The following is a 27,241-nucleotide window of genomic DNA, read 5'->3' on the forward strand; positions in this document are numbered from 1 at the left end:
ATTTTTAAATATTTTCTTTGTTTATAAATTAATTATTTGTCATCATCATCATTATTTCTAGAGCACTGCTCAATTCTGTCTTATGGTAGTGTAGAAGATTGAACCTGGGAGTGGAGGTAAACAGCATAATGGTTATGCAAAGATACTTTCATGGCTAAGGCTCTGAAGTCCCAGGCTCAATCTCCTGTACCACCATAAACCAGAGTTGAGCGATGCCTGGTAAGAAAGAAAGAAAGAAAGAAAGAAAGAAAGAAAGAAAGAAAGAAAGAAAGAGAGAGAGAGAGAGAGAGAGAGAGAGGGAGAAAGAAAGAAAGAAAGAAAGAAAGAAAGAAAGAAAAAGAGAGAGAGAGAGGTTGAACCTGGGAGCCTCAGGCATGACATTTTCTTTGCATAACCAGTATGCTGTCTCCTCCACCCCACATAAACTTTTAGATAGAGACAGAGAGGCAGAGAGAGAGAAGGAAGGAAACCATAGTACGAAAGCTTTCTCAATGCAATTGGGGACCAGGCTTGACCCTGGGTCCCACACATAGCAAAGCAGTGCACTGTCCAACTGAGCTATTTCAGTGACCCAAGTAAATGTTTTGTTTTGTTTTTAATTCATTATTGGGCCAGGGAAATAACATAGTGGTTATTCAAGCAACTTTCATGCCAAAGGCTTCAGAGTTTCAAGTTCAATCTCTGCCACTACCATAAGCCCGAACTGAGTAGTGCTCTGGTAAGAAAGGGAAAAGATAAAGAAGAAAAAATGTTATTTATTCATTTGTTTATTTATGATAGAAAGAATCAGAGCATCACTCGGGCATATGTGATGCTGGGGATAGAACTAAAGGCCTCATGTTTGCTAGTCTAAACACTGCACAGCATCCACACACATGTGTATTTGGAAACTTTTTTTTTCTCCAGAGTAGTGTTCTACACATTCAAGTATTCAGTGAACAAACAGAAGAGTCCAGAGTCTAGAAACTTGGCTGTGTCATTCTGCACAGGTCAGGCATAAGCCTCCCCTCTGGCCTGGGCTCTCCTCCAAAATCTCCCCTGCAGTTTTGAAGTGCTAATACCACCATTTGTATCCCTAGTCCTGCCATCTTGCCTGCTTTCCGCTCTCAACTTACTGGTGAACCTGCTGGATTTGATCAGTAGGATATGCCGATTGCTTTGGACCTCTTCTCTTGTATTATGTCTCGTCTTTATTTCATTGGTGATAGCCACTACTGTTTTCCCAGACCCCAGGCCAGAGTCTATGTTTGCCCTCTTTTTGTTTCTTTAAAAATCAGAAAATTTAATGACTATGCAGAAAAATATAACTTTTGTTTGTTTACAGTTTTTTTTCTTTTTACTAGTGACTTAATATTGATTTACAAAATTATGAGCTAGCAGGTGTATAATTCCACACCATTCCCACCACCAGAGTTCTGTGTCCACATTCCCTCCACTGGAAACTTCAATAGTTCTCCCAAGGTCCCAGTTAACAGAGTTGACGGTTCTTTCTTTTTAATGATATTTTTATTTGTGGGGGCCAAGCGGTGGCGCAACTGGTTAAGCGCACACATTACAGTGCACAAGAACCAGGGTTCAAGCCCCTGGTCCCCATCTGCAGGGAGAAAGCTTCATGAGTGGTGAAACAGAGCCACAGATATCTTTCTCTCACTTTTCCTCTATCTTCCCCTCCCCCTCTCAATTTCTCTCTGTCCCTATCCAATAATAAATGAATAAAAATATTCTTAAAAGTCAAAGATTTAAAAATTATTTGTTATTAATAGTTTGTCACAAGATTATAAAATTACAATATATAGTTCCATACCACACCCACCAACAAAGTTCTGTATCCCTCCAAGCTACCAGAGATAACCACCACAGTTCTCAGAAGTCTTACAATTTGTTTGTTTATGATTTTTGGAAACTTCATGTAAATCAGTGCTCTCCATTCCCCATATGAATGAAACCATCTAGTAGTTGTCTTTCTTCTCTTTACATATTTCCCTAAGCATAATCATGTCCAGTTCCATCCATTTTGTCCCAAAGCACATAATACTATCTTTTTATTGCAGTGTAATATTCCATGAAATATATACCCCATAACTTCTTCAGTCATCTGTTGATGGACATTTAGGCTGATTCCACTCTGACTATTGTAAAAAATGCAACTATTAACATAGGGCTACATATGTGCTTTCTACTTAGTGTTTGAGTGTCCACTGGATAAATGCCTAAGTGTAGTATTCCTAGAGATTATTATTTCTATAACTATATTTGTATATATTTGTCCATTTTTTCCTATGGTCCTGCCTTCTCTTCCTTTCTAAGTCACACCTACACCTGTTTCTGCTTCCTAATGTCCTTCCTTTTCCCCTCTTCTCTCTCTTGGTCTTGATGGAATTGGAGTTCAGAGCCCTCTGGTCATCTTCCCCTAACATTCCCTCCCCCCTGTGGGGGTATGGACCAGAATTCTTTCGGAGATGCAGAAGGTTGGAGTTATGACTTCTGTAATTGCTTCTCTACTGGACATGGACATTGGCAAGTGGACCCAAATCCCCAGCTTGTTTCTATTTTTCCATAGTGGGTAGGGTTCTGGAGAATTTCTAGGACACATTGATGAGGTCATCTGCCCAGGGAAGTCAGGATAGAACCTTAGTAGTACCTGCAACTTTTTTTACCTGCCTTTCAAACCTCTCCCCTACTAACTTCTGTGCTCTCTATGTCATTTGTCTTTAGATAAAAAAAAAAAAAAAATAGAAATTCCAGCATGTGTTCAAGGTATGCCTCCCGCTCCAGCCCTACCTGCTCCTTAGCTAAAATCTTTCACATTATTGAACTAATTCCTCTGAGAATTAGTTAGAATTAGTTAATTAGGGCTGGGGAAGTTCCAGCTGGACATATAGGGCCTGTGAAACCATTTAGTATGATCCTGCCATAGCAACCCTAGGTGGGACTCAAAATTTAATATACCTAGGGGTGTTTAAATATATAAATAGTAACATTAAGTGCTCATTTTTTCGCTTTTGTTGCCCTTGCTTATTGGTGTTGTTACTATTATTGTTGTCATTGTTGTTGGCTAGGACAGAGAGAAATTGAGATGGGAGGGGAAGACAGAGGGGGGAGAGAAAGATAGACACCTGCAGACCTGCTTCACCGCCGGTGAAGGGACTCCCCTACAGGTGGGGAGCAAGTGGCTTGAACCGGGATCCTTCCTCTGGTCCTTGCGCTTTGCACCACGTGCGCTTAACCCACTGCAGTACCGCCCAGCCCCCTAAGTGCTCATTTGTAAGGTGATCATTTTGTATGGCCTGCCAATGATGTAATATCCAAATGACGCTTGGCAGAAAAATCAGGTTCCCCATGCCTGTAAGAGGTCAGGTTCACCTACTTCCTGGAAAAATGTATTTGACCTAGTTCCCTTAAAGGCCCTTGTGATCTCAGGGTAAGTACTTTGTAGGAGAAGATTCTTCTTCCTGGACTCTCTTTCCGATTCGACACCTGGCTGACCTCCCTCCTGTTTCTACTCACAGAGCATTTCTTTATGGAAACTCTCCCTGGCCACCTTTGTTTCCTCCTACCTGAGTTCCATATCCTTTTCTATTCTCTGTTCCTCTTCTGCCATCCCATACTTGCCACATTGTGCTGTCACTGTAATGGACACATCTGTGTCACATGAATATGAACATCTACAGAGAAGGAGTGGTGTCTTGCTGGTGTAAAATTGGTATTTAATAAATAGTTGCCCAATGAGTGAATGAACAACTCAACAAGCAAACTGGTTTGTGAACATATCTGTGTTTGAGTTTGCTGAACCGCTCATGATTTAAAGTACAAAGGTATATTCTTTGTGTGCTGAGATTTTGGTTGCTTGGATCCAATTCTGGAATGGTAAAACAATGTCATTGCTTTTCTATTCCAACAGGAAATATGGGATGTATAAAATCAAAAAGGAAAGACAATCTGAATGACGATGGAATAGATTTGAAGACTCAACCAGTACGTAATACTGACCGAACTATTTATGTGAGAGATCCAACGTCCAATAAACAGCAAAGGCCAGTAAGTAGATAGTGTCAGGGGAGAATTCCCACCACAGGATCAAAGCATGGCTGCATAATTTGAGCACCAAATCTGTAACCTGTGCATGCAAAAAGAAATCATCACATTGATTTCTCAAGTCTCCAATAATTTTATATGCTTTGTAACTTAATCTTTTAAATATCTGGCAAACATTTTCAATCAACTGGACCACTTATTATACAGTAAAGGGGCCTTTGGTCACCTTCTTATGTGTAGAGAAAATAATCTTTCATATCCCTTGTGCAAATACCCACTATTAAAGATATAAATATATGTGTGTGTGTGTGTGTGTGTGTGTGTGTGTGTGTGTGTGTGTGTGTGTAGAGAGAGAGAGATACAGACAATTAAACTTGTGCTACATAGGTTAGGTTGAAATGTTAATGCAATGGTCTGGAAGCAGAGGAATTTTGGAATTAACACAGCTAATCCTGCTTTCAAATCTTAGACAAACCTCTGGGTCAGACATTCCATATGAATGATGTGTGATCCTGTGCATTTGAGAAATGCTTAGCAAAGAAAGCACTAATACCACATTTCATGGAAGAGAGGAACCGAGCGTTGGATAGATAACTACAGTCTCAAATGCACCTTACTTCAGATCTCACCTGTTCTCCATTGGTTCTCTTCCTAGATAATGTATATCTTCCTATAATCCATTTTAAGGGAATTTCTTAGCGCTAAAACTGAAGTAGCTTATTCCATGTTAGCCCCAGTACACTTCCTAAATATTTCTTAATTTCTCTAGTACCACATATTATTTTTAGCTCTTTGGCATACTAAAGTGTGTCACTGTCCTCAAGCCTTCTGCCCATCTTTGTTCCCTCCTTTCTCCACTGTCCTGCAGGTAGGGCAGATGTCACTCTCTTATGTCATTATTGTAACTAATTAGTCACAAGTGGTTTTCTTAAACAGAGGTGGACATGAAATGTAAACATGTAAACTGCTATCGACTTACTAAACATGATATTTCTAGTTAAATAACACAATTTTATGTAGGAAAGATTTAGTGATAACAAGCATATAAGTATAGTATTTTAAAAGATATTATAAGTATATGTAGATATAACTAATAGAAAATAAAATTACTAAGATGTTAGAGTTACAAAGTTTTCATGTCAGAGACTTAAAAGACCTTATAAGAAGATTCTTTATTTCTTATGTCACGTGCATGTGGTACTTTATATGTTTTAAAACATTTTTTAATGATATGTGAAGAGGTTTCTTATTCAGAAAAGCAAAGAATACAAAATTATAGGCCATTTTCTTAGAGAGGTAGAGGAGGTTAGAAACTATCCCAGAGGGAGGCGGAGCTACGAGCAGCAGATCCCTTTCTCTCCTCTCCTCTCCTCTCCTCTCCTCTCCTCTCCTCTCCTCTCCTCTCCTCTCCTCTCCTCTCCCGGATCAACTAGGAATACCAAAGGAGACCACCGGGACCGAAACAAGACAGGACTAGAATGACCACAGGAACCCAGTAAATCACCTGTGAGTACAAACACGCGTGGCTGGTGACAGAGAGGAGAGAGGGGCCTAAGGAGAGATTAAGTGACTGCTAACAGTTCAGCAGTTTATCAGTTGAGACACCACCTCCAGTCTGCTCCACCAACAAGGGGACAGCTGAAGGGAGGAAAGGACTCCCCAGAGACTCACCAAGTGCAACTCTTGAGTCTCCTTTGCTACTACCCTCAGAATCTGGACCAGCGACAGGGAGGGACACCAGGGGACAGAGATCTAACCAGGAAACTCAGGAGAAGACCTATACCTCCTTGGCATAGCTGAGGGGCTGTGAAAGTCTCTTTGCATAACCACTGGATTATCTCTGCCACACCCTGCTTTATCTCTTGGTCAGGAGTCAGTGATTAAGCTAAGAAGCCTATTGATAGTTTAAAAGCCCTCACGCTCCCATAGCCTACAGGGGAAAAAAAAAAAAGAGGCTTTTACATCACTGAGCTCCAACTCAGGGATTGAAAAAACTGTTAACTTCCACCACTGTGAACCCTTTAATTAAATTACTTAGACACAAGTCATTCCAGACAATAGTGATCAATAATTTGAAAAGTACTGATAAAGGGAACTCAAAACATAATATATAAAATGGTTAAAACAACAAGAAAAATTATTGGAGACTCGAACCAGGACAAGAGTCCAGCTAAAAGTACTCCAGAGGGTGAAGCACAAAACAACGAGTTCAACATCCAAACATTAGCTAAGGAAATAACAACAGGAGTGAGTAAAGAATTTGAAAAAATTGTAATCAGAAATGCAGGAACAACAAATGAGAATATGGAAGAAAATTCTAATAATCTCATGGTTATTAGAGAGCTGAAAGCTGAAATCGCTGAGCTAAGAATGCAAGTAGCTGAACAAGCTAAAACAGTATCAGAGCAGGGCAACAAAATAGATGAACTCCAGAAAGCAGTAGAGGGCAGAGAGAATAGAATCTATGAGGCTGAAGACAGAATTAGCAAGATTGAGGATGAATTAGAGACAACTAAAAAAGAAGTAAGAGATTTCAAAAAGAGATTAAGAGATGCTGAAAACAACAACAGAGTCCTATGGGATGACTTCAAAAGAAACAATATACGCATTATTGGCTTAGCAGAGGAAGAAAGAGAAGGAGAGGAAGAAAGCATTCTCCAGGCCATAATAGCTGAAAATTTCTCTAGTCTAGACAACACCAAAGACATAAAGATTCAAGAAGCCCAGAGGGTCCCAAACAGAATTAACCCAGACCTAAAGACACCAAGACATGTCATACTTAGAATGGAAAGGAATAAGGACAAAGAAAGGATCCTGAAGGCTGCAAGAGAAAAACAAAGAGTCACCTACAAAGGAAAACCCATAAGATTAGCAGCAGACTTCTCCATACAAACACTACAGGCCAGAAGAGAATGGCAAGATATCTATCGAGTGCTCAATGAGAAAGGCTTTCAGCCAAGAATACTATATCCTGCTAGACTGTCATTCAGACTAGATGGAAGCATCAAAACCTTCTCAGACAAGCAACAGTTGAAGGAAGCAACCATCACCAAGCCTGCCCTGAAAGAAGTTCTGAAAGGTCTCCTATAAACAACCAGACCACCACAAATAGGACGTATATCAAAACACTCTAAAACTCTACAAGAATGGCGTTAAAATATCTTCAATCTTTGATATCAATAAATGTCAACGGCCTGAATTCACCTATTAAAAGACACAGAGTAGGAAGATGGATCAGAAAACACAATCCAACAATATGTTGTCAACAGGAAACTCACCTAACTCAAAAAGACAAACACAGACTTAAAGTGAAAGGATGGAAAACTATCATACAAGCCAATGGCCCACAAAAAAGGGCAGGAACAGCTATTCTCACATCTGACATGATAGACTTTAAAATAGATAAGATTAAAAAAGATAGGAATGGACACTATTTAATGCTCAGAGGATCAGTCAATCAAGAGGACTTATCATTATTAATATCTATGCACCCAATGAGAAGCCATCTAAATACATCAAACTTCTACTGAAAGAGCTACAGCAATATATTAACAGTAACACAATCATAGTAGGGGACTTCAACACCCCACTATCTCAACTTGACAGATCATCCAGGAAGAAAATCAGTAAAGACATAAGGGAGCTCAATGAAGAGATAGATAAACTAGAACTATTGGACATTTTCAGAGTCATTCATCCCAAGAAACTGGAATACACATTTTACTCAAATCCACATGGATCATTCTCAAGGATAGACCATATGTTAGACCACAAAGATAGCATCAGCCAATTCAAGACCACTGAAATCATCCCAAGCATCTTCTCAGACCACAGTGGAATTAAACTAACACTTAACAATCAACAAAAGATTAGTAACAGTGCCAAAATGTGGAAGCTCAACAGTACACTTCTTAACAACTTCTGGGTCAAAGATGAAATCAAGGAAGAAATCAAAATGTTTCGAGAGTTCAATGAAAATGAAGACACAAACTATCAAAATATTTGGGACACAGCTAAAGCAGTCCTAAGAGGGAAGTTCATAGCTATACAAGCACACATTAGGAAACAAGAAAAAGTACAAATAAACAGCCTGATTGCACATCTTAAAGACCTAGAAGAAGAACAACAAAGGATTCCTAAAGCAACCAGAAGGACAGAAATCACTAAAGTTAGGGCAGAAATAAATAACATTGAGAATAGGAAAAACATACAAAAGATCAATGAAAGTAAATGTTGGTTCTTCAAAAGAGTAAACAAAATCGACAAGCCTTTAGCCAGACTCACAAAACAAAAAAGGGAGAAGACCCAAATAAATCGGATAGTAAGTGAAAGAGGAGATATCACAACAGACACTGCAGAAATTCAACATATCATGCGAGGCTTCTATGAACAACTATATGCCACCAAGCTAGAGAACCTGGAAGAAATGGACGATTTCCTAGATACCTACCAACTTCCAAAACTAAGTAAAGAGGAAGTGGATAACATGAACAGGCCCATCACAGCTAATGAAATTGAAACAGTTATCAAAAATCTTCCCAAAAATAAAAGTCCTGACCAGATGGTTTTACAAATGAATTCTACAAAGCTTTCAAAGAAGAACTAATACCTCTACTTTTAAAAGTCTTCCAGAAGATTGAAGACACTGGAATACTCCCTGCCAGCTTCTATGAAGCCAACATCACCCTGATACCAAAAGCAAACAGGGACACAACCAAAAAAGAAAATTACAGACCAATATCTCTGATGAACATAGATGCGAAAATATTGAACAAAATTCTAGCCAGCTGGATACAGCAGTATATCAAAAAGATTGTTCATCATGACCAAGTGGGGTTTATCCCAGACATGCAAGGTTGGTTTAATATACGTAAATCAATCAATGTGATCCACCACATCAACAAAAGCAAGACCAAAAACCACATGGTCATATCAATAGATGCAGAGAAAGCCTTTGACAAAATACAACATCCCTTTATGATCAAAACACTACAAAAAATGGGAATAGATGGAAAATTCCTGAAGATAGTGGAGTCTATATATAGCAAACCTACAGCCAACATCATACTCAATGGTGAAAAACTGGAAGCATTTCCACTCAGATCAGGTACGAGACAGGGCTGCCCACTATCACCATTACTATTCAACATAGTGTTGGAAGTTCTTGCCATAGCAATCAGGCAGGAGCAAGGAATTAAAGGCATACAGATTGGAAGAGAAGAAGTCAAACTCTCCTTATTTGCAGATGACATGATAGTATACATGGAAAAACCTAAGGAATCCAGCAAGAAGCTTTTGGAAATCATCAGGCAATACAGTAATGTGTCAGGCTATAAAATTAACATTCAAAAGTCAGTGGCATTCCTCTATGCAAACACTAAGTTAGAAGAAATCCAGAAATCAGTTCCTCTTTCTATAGCAACAAAAACAATAAAATATCTAGGAGTAAACCTAACCAGAGAAGTGAAAGACTTGTATATTGAAAATTATGAGTCACTACTCAAAGAAATTGAAAAAGACACAAAGAAGTGGAAAGATATTCCATGTTCATGGGTTGGAAGAATTAACATCGTCAAAATGAATATATTACCCAGAGCCATCTACAAATTTAATGCTATCCCCATCAAGATCCCAAGCACATTTTTTAGGAGAATAGAAAAAATGCTACAAATGTTTATCTGGAACCAGAAAAGACCTAGAATTGCCAAAACAATCTTGAGAAAAAAGAACAGAACCGGAGGCATCACACTCCCAGATCTCAAACTGTATTATAGGGCCATTGTCGTCAAAACTGCTTGGTACTGGAACATGAACAGACACACTGACCACTGGAATAGAATTGAGAGCCCAGAAGTGAGGCCCCACACGTATGGACATCTAATCTTTGACAAAGGGGCCCAGACTATTACATGGGGAAAGCAGAGTCTCTTCAACAAATGGTGTTGGAAACAATGGGTTGAAACATGCAGAAGAATGAAACTGAATCACTGTATTTCACCAAACACAAAAGTAAATTCCAAGTGGATCAAGGACTTGGATGTTAGACCAGAAACTATCAGATACTTAGAGGAAAATATTGACAGAACTTTTTTCCGCATAAATTTTAAAGACATTTTCAATGAAACGAATCCAATTACAAGGAAGACTAAGGCAAGTATAAACCTATGGGACTACATCAAATTAAAAAGCTTCTTCACAGCAAAAGAAACCACTACCCAAACCAAGAGACCCCTCACAGAATGGGAGAAGATCTTTACATGCCATACATCAGATAAGAGTTTAATAACCAACATATATAAAGAGCTTGCCAGACTCAACAACAAGACAACAAATAACCCCATCCAAAAATGGGGGGAGGACTTGGACAGAATATTCACCACAGAAGAGATCCAAAAGGCTGAGAAACACATGAAAAAATGCTCCAAGTCTCTGATTGTCAGAGAAATGCAAATCAAGACAACAATGAGATATCACTTCACTCCTGTGAGAATGTCATACATCAGAAAAGGTAACAGTTGCAAATGCTGGAGAGGGTGTGGGGTCAAAGGAACCCTCCTGCACTGCTGGTGGGAATGTCAATTGGTCCAACCTCTGTGGAGAACAGTCTGGAGAACTCTCAGAAGGCTAGAAATGGACCTACCCTAGGACCCTGCAATTCCCCTCCTGGGGATATATCCTAAGGAACCCAACACATCCATCCAAAAAGATCTGTGTACACATATGTTCTTGGCAGCACAATTTGTAATAGCCAAAACCTGGAAGAAACCTAGGTTTCCAACAACAGATGAGTGGCTGAGCAAGTTGTGGTATATATACACAATGGAATACTACTCAGCTGTAAAAAATGGTGACTTCACCATTTTCAGCCGATCTTGGATGGACCTTGAAAAAATCATGTTAAGTGAAATAAGTCAGAAACTGAAGGATGAATATGGGATGATCTCACTCTCAGGCCGAAGTTGAAAAACAAGATTAGAAAAGAAAACACAAGTCGAACCTGAAATGGAATTGGAGTATTACACCAAAGTAAAAGACTCTGGGGTGGGTGGGTGGGTGGGGAGAATACACGTCCATGAAAGATGATGAATGACATAGTGGGGGTTGTATTGTTAAATGGGAATCTGGGGAATGTTATGCATGGACAAACTATTGTATTTACTGTTGAATGTAAAACATTAATTCCCCAATAAATAAATAAATTATTTTTAAAAAAAAAGAAACAGAAAAAAAAAAAGTAACTATCCCAGAAAACAGCCCTACCAAACATGTCTGCAGTCTTTCAATTTTCTCGTGTGCACCAGGAGTGTTTTGCTCTGTGCCTTCTGTGTTCACAGTGCCTTTGTTTCATGAGCCAATTAGTTTGGCCTAACTCCATCGCCATGGACAACTCTCTTTTCTCTAGCCAAATGTGCCAAAAATACATGCCCTGGATTGATTACAGGGGAGATCTGATGAGACAATGAGGCTGAAATTGACACAAATCCAACAGTTCTCTGAGGAAGGCATTGTAAAGAAAAGGGGTGAGGTCAGATGCTTTGTGTGTATGTCTTTTGGTCTTATGTATGTGAGGACATTTGAAAATTAAAACTTTGATTTTTGAAAATCAGCTTTCTGCCATTAAGATGCTCTAGTTTAACCTCTAATATGTCTTCTGAATAATTTACAATTGTTCACACATCCTACTTGTGCAAATGTAAATAGTCAAATGTCAGCATAAAATTTTATCAAATAAGTACTTTTAAAAGTTTCAGTGAGGTAGCCTTTGTTAACAAATGAAATAAATACTATAAAATGATATAGGGCTAGGGAGACAGCATAATGGTTATACAAAAGACTTCCATGCCTGAGGCTCTCAGCTCCCAGATTCAATTCCTAACACCATCATAAACCAGAGCTGAACAGTGCTCTGCCCCCCACAACCCCATATCCTTCTCTATCTCTCTCATTAATATAAATAAATTTAACTAAAAATTAATAAGAGAATAATATGAGGGGCCGGATGGTGGTGCACCTGGTTGAGTGCACATGTTATAGTGCACAAGGACCTGGGTTTGAGCCCCTGGTCCGCACCTGCAGGGGGAAAGCTTCTTGAGTGAAGTAGGAAAGCAGGTGCCTCACTGTCTCTCTCTTTACTAACCCCTTCCCTCTCAACCTGGCACCTCCATATAAAAAAAAAATAAATTTTAGGGAGTTGGGTGGTAGCACAGCGGGTTAAGCGCACGTGGCACAAAGCACAAGGGCCAGTTAGGATCCCGGTTTGAGCCCCCCCCCCCCCCCTGGCTCTCCACCTGCAGGGGAGTCGCTTCACAGGTGGTGAAGCAGGTCTTCAGGTGTCTATCTTTCTCTCATCCTCTCTATCTCCCCCTTCTGTCTTAATTTCTCTCTGTCTCTACAATAACAAATAAAAATAAATAAATTTTAAAGAAGAATAATGTGAACACATAATTTTCAGTATCTGAAAATGCTGTTAATCCTACTTCAATGAGTGAAGGAGTTTTACGACCTGAGTTTCATCAGAAATTTAATTTCAGTACAAATGTTTTGGCCCCATTACACTGAATCACGTTAGTCAGAGAGAAGGAGGAAAGTCACATCATTTGTGAGTGGAGATCTCTGAGTGTACAATCTTTAAAAGAGCTCCAAGAGATCTTATACTATCTCCCCTGGTCACTAAGAGAAAAGAAAATTTTACCTTAAAGGTAATGAAGTGGTCTTTCTAATAATTTACTTTCCAACTAACATAGCAGGAAATGCCCCGGAAGATTCATTCAGACGTGTTTAGCAGCTAGTCTGATGGAGTCCTGACTATAATTTTTCTAACAAGTCTGGGAAACATGTAGCTCAGCAGTCCTGGGCTGGGGGATGGCCAATTTCACAGTCACCAGGATGCCAGATCACTTCCTCCTTATGTTCTGCTGTTGGTGATGTCTGACTTCCACACCAGCTGAGACTGTAAAGAACCATCCCTGAAACTCCATACAATCATTCACTCTCCCTGTGCTCCCCCTACTTCTGCATGGGGCACTAGACAATATGGAAGCCTGGTCATTTATCTGGGAAAATTGCCACCCTGAATAATATTTGGATTCTTTTACTAAATAAGAAGACCTTGGCCCAATGTCTGTGTATTTCCTGTCTCCAGAAAAGAAGGAGCTGTTCCACTGATCTGTAGTGTTACAGATTTTTTTTCCTCATTAATCTTCTTTTTCCCAACTTATCAAAACTTCATTTTCTACTGTTAGAAAAATGGCATGGTACACAGTGTAAATATAAGAAAGGAAAGCTAGACATGGGCAAGGGAGACACCATAATTGTTATGCAAAGAAATAATCAGCTGGAGGCTCCAAAGCATCTGGTTCAATCCCCTACACCACCATGAGCCAGAGCTGAGTAGTGCTCTGGTAAAAAAAAAAAAAAAAAAAAAAAAAAGGAAGAAAATAAGAAAGAAAAGCTAGACATGAATTTTTTCTAATAAGTATTCTCTCCTAGGTTCCAGAATCTCATCTTTTACCAGGACAGAGGTTTCAAACTAAAGGTATGTTTTCATAGCAACATGGTGACTTCCTTTCCTTGACATCTGAACCTCTATTAAGTAGTTGTCCTGGGTGGCATATACACATATGCAGACACATGTACATGACCACTTTAACAAGTTTTCAAGTTTACTGCTCAGTGGTGTTAAGTATATGTCATCATCATGTACTTCTAAAACTTTTTCAGCTTCCCAAACTAATACTGTGAACCTCTTTAACTTCTGACTCTCCTCTTTCCAACCCCTGACAACCCCTACTTGACTGCTCTGGACATTTCACATAAGTGGAAGCAGAGAGTATGACTCTTTTTGAAAATGCTTTGTTTCATTTATGCTATCTTTGAGGTTTGTTCCTATCATAGTATGCATCAGAATTTCCTTCCTTTTTAAGACGGTAATATTTTATTGGACATATATATCACATTTTGTTTGTTCATTCGTCACTGTACACTTGGAGTATTTCCCCCTTTGAGATGTTGTGACTAGTAATATGAATGTAACATTTCTAAAATACAGAGTTGTGATTAGTTATAGCTCTAGGTCTATATGAACTGAGATAGCAACTGCATCTGGTGTATACACAGTGTTACTCACAGTAACCCACACAGCCCCATGCCCCACTAGGTAGCCGCTACATGTCATACCTCTTTCTGTCTGTTATCCCATCCTCTCATCCTTTATGCCTGATGAGGATTTGTTAAAACTTTTCTGCTGAGAGATTATGCTGCATGCTGCATGAATAAAGAGATGTTGCGAACAGATCAGCCATGAGTCCCAGGTCCATTGTCTCCCGTCAGTGAGGCTCAGCCCAACAAATAATAATAATAATAATAATATAATATCCACACACACACACACAAAAAAACTTTTCTGCTGAGACCCAACCAATGTGTCCTGGAGCTTCGCTTCCCCAGAGACCCACCCTACTAGGGAAAGAGAGAGGCAGACTCCAGGTTTAAGTATGTGAGCAACTCAGGGATATTCTGAAAAATATACAGTATTTGTGTTGCCCCTGGTTTTTGCCTCTCCTCTTGGGAAGCTTCCTGGAGATGCAGCAAATCTATAGAAGTTCTAGGTAGCACTGTACCTTAATGGATTCTTAGAAGTCCTTATTGTGTTCCTCTCTTTTAGATCCAGAAGAGCAAGGAGATATAGTCGTAGCCTTGTACCCCTATGATGGCATCCACCCAGATGACTTGTCTTTCAAGAAAGGAGAGAAGATGAGAGTTCTGGAAGAGTAAGCACACCTAAGTGCCCCTTAATTGTTCACTGAATTCTGTGACTCCTGCTCCATTTTGCTTCCAGTAACACAGTGATAGACCCCATCCTGGTAGTGAACTGGAGTTCTTCCAGGCTTTTGGCTACCTGGAGGGCTTTGGCAGTGCTAGGGTCAGGCAGTGATGGGGTGGGTGGAGAGGACTTTTATATAGGACTTTTGTATAGGACTTTTCTTCTTAAGTTCAGCTGTAAACATTCTGTAGGAAGGGTCCCTCTGAAGATACATTCCAGCTTCTTTCTCCACCCCCTATCCCCCGCTTTTTCCTTCATCTTTCTGTACCACCTGTGAAGTCTGGGCCTGTGTGAATTTTGTATGTTTATTTTCTTGCAGGTTATCTAACCTGTTTTTTATTGGTGGTTTAATACTGATTTGCAGCATCATAAGATTACAGACATCTAGTTCCACACCAAACCCAACACCAATGTTCTGTGCCACGTCCCTCAGCAGTAACTATCATAGTTCTCACAAAGACTTAATTCATATGTTTCAGTTCTCTATATCCCAGTAATCAAACTTATCAGTTACTTTTCACCTTCTTCCTATCTCACTAAGTATAATCACCTCTAGTTCTATCCATTTTGTCCTGAGGGACACAATATCATCTTTTTAAAAACTCTTGTATGTTCTTTTAAATGTCATTTTATTTTATTATAATATGCATTTTTTTTTGCTTTTCCTTTTTTTTAATTGAAAAATAAAATCCAGAAGTCAGGTGGTAGTGCAGCGGGTTAAGCGCATGTGGCGCAAAGCGCAAGGAACGGTATAAGGATCCCAGTTCGAGCCCCCTGGTTCCCCACCTGCAGGGGTTGCTTCACAGGCAGTGAAGCAGGTCTGCAGGTGTCTGTCTTTCTCTCCCCCTTGTCTTTCCCTCCTCTCTCCATTTCTCTCTGTCCTATCTAACAATGACGATATCAATAACAACAACAGTAACTACAAAAACAATGAAAAACAACAAGGGCAACAAAAGGGGAAATAAATAAATAAATATTAAAAAAGTAAAATCCTTTGTTTTCAGAGTTTTATTCATATTTTAACAATGGGTACTGTGCCTATGTTTTATTGTTATTTTTTTTCCTTTACTGGGAAATTAATGTTTTACATTTGACAGTAAATACAATGGTTTGTACATACATAACATTTCTTAGTTTTCTGCATAACAATACAACCCCCACTAGGTTCTCTGTCATCCTTTTCCAGGACCTATATCCCCCCCCCCACCTATCCAGAGTCTTTTACTTTGGCATAATACACCAAATCCAGTCCAATATGCAAATTTATAATTGGGGCTTAGATCCCATTTAACTTAATCTGTGAGGGTATTTACTGTGCTGAGGCAGCAGTTGTCTGAGAGAAGTCCTGACTCAGCAGTGTTAATGCTTTGGTGGAAGTCATTCACTCCTTGACTTCTCCAGTCTAACATGCAGACCTGTGACCCTGGTAAGACCACAGGGCACCATCTTGGTACAAAATGGTGGAGGAGGACCTAGGCTGGGGATGAGAGTGTTTTGCAGAACACTGAAAAAATTTACACATACTACCCCCCCACCACCACCAATTTAAAAGAAAAAAAAAAAAAAAAAAGACCACACAGGGGCATAAAACAGCTCTTCAAACAAGTGCCCTAAGTATATTAATTCCATCTTGGTTTTCCTGTTAAACTTACATAAATTGTTACCTTGGCCAGTCAATCCAGGTCAGAGAAAAAGATCCCCTCATTAGTCATATATATTCAGTGGTTAAAAGCAATTATTGATTACTAGTTGATTGACTTTGAGCCTAATCCTGGCCCTGCCTCATGATACCTCTGTGATCTGGACAAGTCTTTTCAACTTGACCTTAGTTTCTTTGCCTATAAAATGTGAGTGAAAGTACCTGTGACATGAATTTTTACATTAGGAGTGTGTGTGTGTGTGTGTGTGTGTGTGTGTGTGTGTAAATGAAGAAGTGTGCATATATAAATATAGTTTAGGCAGAGCCTACTAGTTAGTGTCAGCCGTGGTTGTCCTTCATGTTGGCAAACAAAGACCCCAAATGCATATGAATTGGCAGAACACATTTGGGGCTTTGGGGGCTTTCAGGGTCCCATTCATCCCTATGTCTTTCACTGACCCTGGCTTCCTCAGTTCCATGCTGAGGATAAAACATACTAATGAAACCTGCCTACTTGGAATTATTTTATGGCTTTATTTTTTCCCCTTGATGGCTGGAGAGATAAGTAAAACAGATGCCTTATTATGTCTCAGTCCAAATTTGAGCCAGGGCACCTTGTGGGAGGTGGCTGGCATCACTAGAAGCTTTGGTATTGTGATGTCTCCAACTCTGTCTCTATCTGAATGAAAAAGTGAGCTAGAGCCTTAAGATTGTGTGTGTGTGTGTGTGTGTGTGTGTGTGTGTGTGTGTGTGTGTGTGTGTAAGTAAAAGCCCTTGACATCTGTCTAGGGAAACTAGATGTTTCAACAAAGGAGTTTATAACATAAAATACAGCCAGCTATTCTGCTGATTCCTCTTTGTGTGTAAAGCATTTTTTCTTAGACATCCTAGGGGAAATGATAAAAATTTGCTTCTGCAGGATTAAAACCATTTCACCAGCAATTATCTGCATAGTGCTGAGTACAGTAATCCTTGTTTTACTTGTAAGATTCCTTTTCTTTGCTTTAGTCTCAAAGCACTTCTACTTCAACAAGAGGAATGACATTTCTGACTGGATGCTGGGGTCCAAGGGATCTTTCCTATCTACCCTCAGCTTCCAAAACAAACACATTTAATAACTGTAGTTTTTGAGTCACTGAATCTACTTTTTGATTTCTATATGTTTCTATTCCAGGCATGGGGAGTGGTGGAAAGCTAAATCCCTCTCAACAAAGAGAGAAGGCTTCATCCCCAGCAACTATGTAGCCAAAGTCAACACCTTGGAAACTGAAGAGTGAGTCCTTGCATGCTTTCTGTGATGGTTTTATTTATTGCACTGGATTTCTTCCATGTTCTTCATATTTTTATTTCCATGGCCCATAACACTTATGAAGTGTTCAATTGTCTTCCCAGATGGTTTTTCAAGGACATAACGAGGAAAGATGCAGAAAGGCAGCTTCTGGCACCAGGAAACAGCGCGGGAGCCTTCCTTATCAGAGAAAGTGAAACATTAAAAGGTAGGAAGTGACTTAAGGCCTCTTATAAGACACTGTTTAGGAAGTCACTCTGAGAAACTTTTCTATATTTCCCAAATAAAGAGGGTATGTTATATTCTGGCAGTGAAAGTTCAACAGCTTGAATAAATAACGAATGCAAATGATAACTTTAGCTACTAAAGTCTCATAGAACACAGTCATAATTATGACCATTTCTCTCCATGCTGGATGTTTTCGCTGAGCTTCTTGCTTTATGATATATATAGAGAAAAAAATCTGAGTAACTTTTTTTATTAAATAAAATAATAATAATAATAATAATAAAACTAAAGATAGTGATGGGGAAGGAAAATGACCCAGTGGTAAACGTCATATCATACAAAATGCAACTTTGTCAAATAGAGCTTTTAGAGGACTTTAAAATGTATGCATTACAGGCAGAATTAATTTCTGCATACTTGTGTGGGATAACATGTACCATGATGTTATATAGCACAGATCATATTTATAAAATACAAATGCAAATTGCATGTACTCTTTCTTCCCATAGGAAGTTTCTCTTTGTCTGTCAGAGACTATGATCCTGTGCATGGTGATGTGATTAAGCACTACAAAATTAGGAGCCTGGACAATGGTGGCTATTATATCTCTCCTCGAATCACGTTTCCTTGTATTAGTGACATGATTAAGCATTATCAAAGTAAGTAAAAACAGAAAGTTGGATGAGATGAGGTAATTTATTGTAATAAATGTATGGCATTAGATGAAATTGGAAGATCACATTCTATAATTTATTTTAAATTAAAATATAATTAAATATACATTCAGAGTCAGGCCTAATCTCTTTGTTCACTTGTCATTTGCTTATAATAGATCACTAATTGTGATGAATTAAACCAACTGTTTTAAATTGTTATTTAAGATGCCATTAAGATGTCATTTAACAGGGCTGGGCAGTGGCACACCTAGCTGAGCACACATGTTACAATGTACAAGGACCCGGGTTCAAGCCCCCATTCCCTGCCTGCAGGATGGGGAAGCTTTGCAAGTGGTGAAGCAGTGTTACAGGTGTTTCTCTGTCTCTCTTCCTTTTCTCCTTTTCCCTCTGTCTCTATCAAATAAAACCAACTAAACAAACAGATGCCATTTAAGGATTCCACAATGGTGGGCTAGGTGGTGGCTCACCCAAGTGAGCACAAATTACTACGCATCAAGATCTTGGTCCCAATCTAGGGAGGAAGCTTCACAAGTGGTGGAGCAGTGCTGCAGGTGTCTCTTCTCTTTGTCTCTCTCTCTCCCTATCTCTCTGTCTCCTATCCTCTATCAAAGAAAATGGAAAAGTAGATAACCTCCAAAGATGACAGAATTCTGTAGGCACTGAGCCCCAGAAATAACCTTGGTGGAAAAAAAAAATCACAAGTTATTATGCAAACAATATATCTATACACTTTTAAATTCATAAATAATAGCAAGCTGATAACTACAAGACCAATGTAAGTCTTAGAAATACTGGCAAAATAAGAAGTATCATGTTTTTTGAGCCTTGATTTTCTTCTTTCCAATTAGAGCAGTCTGATGGTTTGTGCCGAAGACTGGAGAAGGCATGCATAAGTCCCAAACCACAAAAGCCATGGGATAAAGATGCCTGGGAGATCCCACGAGAGTCCATTAAGTTGGTGAAAAGGCTTGGTGCCGGACAGTTCGGGGAAGTCTGGATGGGTGAGTGTGTAGTTCTAGGGTCTGAGTCATCTATGGAGGCAACCACAGGGAATAAGAGAGAAAAGATATTTCTGGTTAGTGTTTTGTGAGCCTTAGTATCATTTTGAATTTTTCCTCTCCACATGGCATCAAAAACTGGCCTGCTTGGACATTATGGGAGACAGCATAATAGTTAGGCAAAGAGTCGCTCATGCTGAAGACTCCAAAGTCCTGGGTTCAGTCTCCTACACCACCATAAGCCAGAGCTGAGTAGTGCTCTGGGGTGGGGGCACTGGCCTGTTAAATCTGTCTTACTAGTTTTGCTCTTCCATGTTACTTGGTAATTCTCTTTTAAAAATATGCTTATAGGAGCCAAGTGGTAGTGCACACATTACAGTACACAGGACCCAGTTTCAAGCCACTGGTCCCCATGTGCAGGGGGAAAGTTTCACAAGTGGTGAAGCAGGGCTGCAGGTGTCTCTTTCCTTCTCTGTCTTCCCTTCCTTTCCCAATTTTTCTGTCTTTATCCAATAATAAATAAATATATTTTTAAATGCTTATGAGGAAGAGGGCAGTGGCTACATATCCTGAGTTCTGTCTACTCTTTCTGGAATTTCTGACTCTCTGCACATAGACATTTGAAGTCCAAGGAATTTGCTTCTTCCCAGAGAATGACACACTTGGGTCTAGGACCATCCTAACCAGTGGAGTTAGAAGAGGCCTCATATTTATTGGAATTTCTCACCAAGAAAATCCCTAGAGATGCTCAGTGTTCCATCACTGATGAATCATTCCTCTCCATAAATTTTGCCTTCTTCATCTGGTAACAAGTGCACCAGTGATAGCTGTGGTTTTTCTCTAAGGGATATTTTTGGGCCAACTATCTTTTCTAATGTTTATACAGTAAATGTGAGTTTCCTTTTTGAAAAAATCATTATATTTGGGGAGGGGTAATGGCTTACAGTACAGTTATTGACATATGGGTACAATTTCTCATCTCCCTACATGTCTTCAGAACACTATCACCCCCAACTTGGGCTTTTTTTCCATCATCATGCACCAGGACCCCAGTGCCCTCTCCACTCCCACATCCCCTCCACCCAGTACAATACACCACAACCAGTCTAAGCTTCAGTAAATGGGAATTTCTTTCTCTCTCATGATAAGACTTTTTAATTAAAAAAAAAAGTTTCTTTAGAAGTATCATGCTGTCTACATAATTCTTATCGGACAACATGCCAGGTCATACAACTCTTACCAGATCTCTGTCCTGTCCTGTGCTAACTTTGTGTAAGAGTAAGATTGACTTCTATAGAGATGGGCCAGATGGCTTTTTTAAAGTATCCAACCCCAGCTAAGCAGAAACTAAAGAACCTTTCAACCTGCTGAACACGGTCATTTCATCAAGGAAGAAGTTTGGCCTTTAGTGGTCCAGGAGGTGGCTCAGTGGATAAAGCATTGGACTCTCAAGTATGAGGTCTTGAGTTCGGTCCCTGGCAGCACATGTACCAGAGTGATGTCTGGTTCTTTCTCACTCTTCTTACCTTTCTCATAAATAAATAAAATCTTTAAAAAGAAGGAGAAGGAGGAGGAGGAGGAAGAAGAGGAGGAGGAGGAGGAGGAGGAGGAGGAGGAGGAGGAGGAGAAGAAGAAGAAGAAGAAGAAGAAGAAGAAGAAGAAGAAGAAGAAGAAGAAGAAGGAAGAAGAAGAACAAGAAGAAGAACAAGAAGAACAGTAAGAAAAAGGAGAAGTTTGGCCTTTAAAATCTCAGCCCCTAGTAGGTTTCCAGCTGTGACTACTTTCTTTTGTTTCTGCTATAGCTCATGTGTATTCAGTTGGATAACTACCTAGCATGTAATTTTTTCCTCCTACAGGGCATACAGTTTTAATTATCTGAATTCTAGATTTGTATTCACAAAAATTTAAAGCGTAGGAGGAAAAAAAATTACATGCTAGGTTAGTGGTTATGCAAAAAAAAGTTTCATGCCTGTGGCTCTGAGGTCCCAGGTTCAATCCCCAGCACTAGCAGTGCTCTAGCATTTTAAAAAATTTAAAAATTAAAAAAAAAAACCAACCTATATATCCTCACCTTCTTCATAGAGGTAGCATATTTCAGAACCATTCTGCAAGGTACCTGGGGTACTATTACTTGCATCCAGTTAGTAGATTTGTGGGCATAAGGAGGTATAGTTTTTTTTTTGTTGTTGTTGTTTGTTTTGTTGATAGAGATATGAGGAAAGTGAAAGATACCATCGTATCTAAGCTTCCTTCAATGCAGTAGGGGCCAGGTTTGACTTGTTTTTCAATTGTACTTTTTCTCCTTCTAAACTTGTGTTAAGAAGAAGAATGGGAGAAATAAGGAAGAAAAAGGTGGGGTGGGTGCAGCAAGATAGTGCACATAGATAGTGTGCCTGCTTTGTCATGCACATGGCCTAGGTTTGAGCATGACCCCCACTGCCCTGGAAGAAGCTTCGATGCTATGGTGTCACTGTACCCTCTCCCCCAATCTCTCTTATTCTATCTGGAGACAAAAAAAAGAAGTCAGCTCAGAGTGTTTAAGTGCCTGCAACAACATGGAGAAGAAAAAAAGAAGGCTGGGGAAATGAAGAGAAGAAAGTAAAGGAAAAAGAAGAAAGGAAAAAAACCTGTGACTGAGGCCAAGTTGTGGTGCATCTGGTTAAGCACACGTGTTACAGTGCACAAGGACCCAGGTTCAAAGCCCTGATCCCCAGATGCAGGGGGAAGGCTTCACAAATGGTGAATCAGGGCTGCAAGTATCTGTGTCTCTCTCTCCCTCCCTGTCTCCCCTCCCTTCTCCATTTCTCTCTGTCTCTTTCCAATACATAAAAAAATAATAAAATAAAAATAAATCACTAATGAAAATTAAAAGAAAGAGAAAAAGAAAAGATCTACGGTCTTTTGCAGACATTATCCTGTGAATTTGACTGTCAGGAAGCTCCTCCTTAACTATTGAAATAACATCAGTATGTTGAATGCATTTAGCAGAGGAGTACTGGGAATAAATCCAAAAAGAACAGTGATTGGTGATGTTCTGTTTTGAGCTAGAGGTCAAATGCCTCCCTTCTCCCATTGTGTGTATGCAGATTTCATGCTGACTGTCCAAGGGTAGTTATAATAGCATAATAACAAAGTCCATGCAACTCAGAGCTGTCCAGAATTTGTTTTGTGTTTCTCAAAGGAAAATCAGGCTAGGATTTTCTTATAGATAACAAATAGGTGTCACTCTTCACTAAGCATGCTAATAAAGTATTTGGGGATACATTTGGACTGGTTCTTACACCAGCAGTCACATTTTATGCTCTCAATTTTGGGGGGTCTATGATACAATGAACAAATACTAGGAAGTGACCTGTTCTTGGCAGGGGAAGGGGGAGTGACACGGGGGCAGAAAAGGAGAAAGCAAGAGTTTCTCCCTCAAGCTGTTTCCTCTATCTGGTTCCTGTGATCCTCTTGACATCTGGCTTAATGATATGTTTTCCTCCACGGATTGTTGGATTCCAAGGGAACTGACTACTCTGTGAAGCTAAGGATAATAGGATGATGCTTCCTGTTACCACTTGATCTGAGAAGAGACTGTGAAGAAAGGAAGAAAGAAAGAAAGGAAGGAAGGAAGGAAGGAAGGAAGGAAGGAAGGAAGGAAGGAAGGAAGGAAGGAAGGGAGGAAGGAAGGAAGGAAGGAAGGGTGGGAGAGAGAGAGAGAAAGAAAGAGAAAGAAAAGATATATATATATATATGTGTGTGTGTGTGTGTGTGTGTGTGTGTGTGTGTGTGTGTGTGTGTATGTATATGTATATATTGAATTGAAATTTGCTCCGTGCATTTTCATGTGAGTTAATGCCATGAATCTTTAGCCAACTTCCAAAATCAATGATGAGCTCAGCCACTCCCCATCTTGTGCTCCCTCGTAGCAACCTAGTCATATGTGGCAATGGAGCATTCTCAGTCATTGGCTTTCTTTGGGGCAACTGGCACTCCACAGAGGCTTTTATTTTTTCTACCTTACTGGTTTGTCATTATTGTTTTGTTTTGCTTTTACCAAAATCATCCCCCATCTGTCATGCCAACCCAAATCTCTATGAGATAAATTTCAATTGAACCTGCATAATGACTGGGGAGTATCTTGGTAAAAAGTGTGATTTGCTTCTTAGTACTGAATAAAAACCATATTTCTTGTGCAAGGTGAAAACCTGCCTTCTTGTTTATGTCATAGCCCTCAGAGAACACTTGGCAGAAGCCACTGCCGTTCTTGTACTGTGTTTGACACAGCTGCTATATTCACCATTCATTTGAAACTCCTTATCGACAATTTTAATATTTTTAGCAGCTGGGCTATTTCCTGACAACTTCTTCCCCTACACATGGAAAGAATTTTTTTTCTTTGTCCTCTACTCATAATTTTATATCACATGAAGTTATTGATGATTTTTTTAAAGATTTATTTGTTTACTAACAGAATATCAGAGCATCACTCTGGCATACGTGATGCCAGAGATCAAACTCAACTTGATACTTGCTCGCAGGTCCAACAGTTTATCCACTGTGCCATCTCCAGGTCAGGTGTTCCTTGTTTTTATAATGGCAAAAGGTGAATAATTTTCTTTGATCTGCCTTTATTGCTATGTAAAATAGCAGCAGACAGGAAAGTTCATATAACACAAATACTCAATTTCACAAATATTTGCAGAATGAAAACCTGTGTGGTGACCACTGAGATCACACAGTGTTACCTGACAGTCCCCAGACTCCCCCTCCTCTCACTGTCTCTTTCACTCACCAGCAGCCTGTCCCCCAAAGGGGACATCTGATGTGATCCTCCTGGCTAGGTTTTAGAGTTCTGTGTATATTTCTTTTCATATGGAGATGCAATCTAGTTTCATTTTCCTATTTTTTGAATTTTTTAATATTTATTTTATTTATTGATTCCCTTTTGTTGCTCTTGTTGTTTTATTGTTGTAGTTATTATTGTTGTCGTTGTTGGATAGGACAGAGAGAAATGGAGAGAGGAGGGGAAGACAGAGAGGAGGAGAGAAAGACAGACACCTGCAGACCTGCTTCGCCGCCTGTGAAGTGACTCCCCTGCAGGTGGGGAGCCAGGGTTCGAACCGGGATCCTTCTGCCGGTCCTTGTGCTTTGCGCCACCTGCGCTTAACCCACTGTGCTATAGCCCGACTCCCTTATTTTTGAATTTGATATAAACAAAAAGTAGTGTTTCTATTTTTTCTTTTATTTACTATTATGTTTGTGGTGCTGGTCCATGGTTTTGGCATAGCTACCATCTTCATTGCTACATGGTTTCATGTTATCTGTGTCTTGAAGGTATATAGAAGTTTATCTGTCAGCCTCACTATCTGTTGATGGAATTGATGCTGTTGCCAGATTTAGGCAACTCTGAATAATGTGATGAACTTTTGTGGCAACACACAGGTATATGAGTTTTTGCTTTTGTTTTTATGAGGGCACTACTCAGCTCTGTCTTAGATGATGCTGGGGATTGAACCTAGGACTTTTGATGCTTCAGGCATGAAATGTTTTTTTGCAGAATCATTATGCTATCTTCCCAGCTGGTGTATGAGTTTTCTATTACCACTCGGTCTCTGAAGAGATTTTTGTGAAAGAAACAAAACTCTGATGGGTTGGTCCAGAAGATGGCATAGTGTATTAGGCTTAGACTTTCAAGCATGGGGGTCCTGAGTTCAGTCCCCAGCAGCACATGTACCAGGATGATGTCTGTTTCTTTCTCTCTCTGTCTCTCTCTCTCTCTCTCCTCCTATCTTTCTCATTAATAAATAAATAAAATCTTTTTAAAAGAAAGAAAGAAAACTCTGCCCTGCCTGCAGGGGATCGCTTCACAGGCAGTGAAGCAGGTCTGCATGTGTCTTTCTCTTCCTCTCTGTCTTCCCTTCCTCTCTTAATTTCTCTCTGTGATGTCCAACAACAAAAACATTAAAAAAAAAAAAGAATAGAAAACTCTGGTGGGCATAATGGCTCATTTAGATCAAACACCTGCTTTGCCATATACACTACTCAGGTTTGAGCCTAGCCCCCACCACAGTAGAAAACACTTCAGCACTGTTTCATTCAGCTGGGAGCAATGAAGTCCTGGTGATAAGAAAAGAAAGATAGGGGTGGGGAGCTAGGCAGACAGGCAATCTATATTGAATTCACCAGATGTCTTTTCATTTGTGTTTGGGTGACCAGGAATGAATCTCAGGACTGAATGTAGATGTGAGAATCTTCAACTCCACTAGACACTGCCAACTTGTTTCCAAAGTGTTTCCATTTAGACTCACCAGGGATGTACAAAGAGTTCTCAGGATACTGTTTTCTGACTAACAGTTTTACCTGGAAGGATATGGGCCCTTGGTCACTCAAGATGATTAACTTTAAAGGAGGCTGCTCTGTCAACATCCTTTTCTGTCCCTAGAGAGACAGAGTCAAAGATACACACTTTACATCTGAGTTTTAATAATGCTCAGGAAAAAAAAAATGGAGTTATCCAGTTTCCCACCAAGAGGCATTCACCAGCTAGTCAGATTTGTCATTTTTATCTAGCTGGGTATTGGTTTCTCCCTATACCTATATTTGCATTTCTCTGATTATTAATAAAGTCAAGTCTCTTTCACATGTTTGTTAGTCATTTGAATTTCTTCTTGAAATGCCTTGCCCGTTTATCACTTTTTCTTATTTGTTCACAGGTATTCTTTTTTTTTTTTTTTTTTGCCTCCAGGTTATCATTGGGGTCTGTACCTGCACTACAGATCCACTGCTCCTGGAGGCCATCTTTTCTGTCGTCATCGTTATTGTTGTTGTTGTTGTTGTTGTTGTTGGATAGGACAGAGAGAGACTGAAAGAGGAAGGAAAGACAGAAAGGAGAGAAAGATAGACACCTGCAGAACAGCTTCACTACTTGTGAAGCACCCTTCCTGCAGGTGGGGCTGCCAGGCGGCTAGAACCAGGATCCTTTCTCTGGTCCCACAAGTTCACACTATGTGCACTTAACCTGATGTGCTACCACTAGCTATCAACTATTCCTTTGTTGGTTGTATCACAAACAATGTGCTTTTTTGCTAAGCCTTGTTACAGATATGTTCATTGACTGAGGATCTGCCTATAAATAAATTCAGAATAGGCTTCTTGGTTCAGTGCAGTGTTAAAAGGTTTTGTTTGTTTGTTTGTTTGTTTTTGCCTCCAGGGTTATTGCTGGGACTCAATGCCTGCACTATGAATCCACTGCTCCTGGAGGCTATTTTTCCCATTTTGTTGCCCTTGTTGTTGTGCTTGTTGTAGTTGTTTTTGTTGTCATAGCTGCTGTTGTTGGATAGGACAGAGAGAAATGGAGAGAGGCGGAAAAGAAAGACACCTGCAGACCTGCTTCACCACTTGCGAAGCAACCTCCTGTAAGTGGGGAGCTGGGGGCTCGAACCGGGATCTTACGCCTGCCCTTTCACTTTGAGCCATGTGTGCTTAACCTGCTGCGCTACCGCCCGACTCCTGCTAAAGGGTTTTTGTTGGTAGCATTTACTTTAAATTTACTCTTAAGAGAGGAAAGGT

The 27,241-nt window shown here is 39.8% G+C and overlaps 1 protein-coding gene across 2 annotated transcripts in view; it reads left to right on the plus strand.

Moving 5' to 3' along the window:
* Positions 1-27,241, plus strand: part of LYN (LYN proto-oncogene, Src family tyrosine kinase) — a 147,115-nt gene that overhangs the window by 68,801 nt on the left and 51,073 nt on the right. Inside the window, exons 2-8 of one of the 2 annotated variants that reach the window (XM_007531519.3) lie at positions 3,902-4,038; positions 13,525-13,570; positions 14,699-14,804; positions 17,671-17,769; positions 17,889-17,992; positions 18,522-18,671; positions 19,538-19,690. In XM_007531519.3, coding sequence (XP_007531581.1) covers positions 3,907-4,038; positions 13,525-13,570; positions 14,699-14,804; positions 17,671-17,769; positions 17,889-17,992; positions 18,522-18,671; positions 19,538-19,690 — 790 coding nt within the window. In that variant the 5' untranslated portion in view covers positions 3,902-3,906. The remainder of the gene's footprint in view (positions 1-3,901; positions 4,039-13,524; positions 13,571-14,698; positions 14,805-17,670; positions 17,770-17,888; positions 17,993-18,521; positions 18,672-19,537; positions 19,691-27,241) is intronic. The other variant, XM_007531520.3, reaches the window with a different exon arrangement.

The sequence above is a fragment of the Erinaceus europaeus genome, chromosome 1, assembly GCF_950295315.1.
Source record: "Erinaceus europaeus chromosome 1, mEriEur2.1, whole genome shotgun sequence".
Lineage (NCBI taxonomy): Eukaryota > Metazoa > Chordata > Mammalia > Eulipotyphla > Erinaceidae > Erinaceus > Erinaceus europaeus.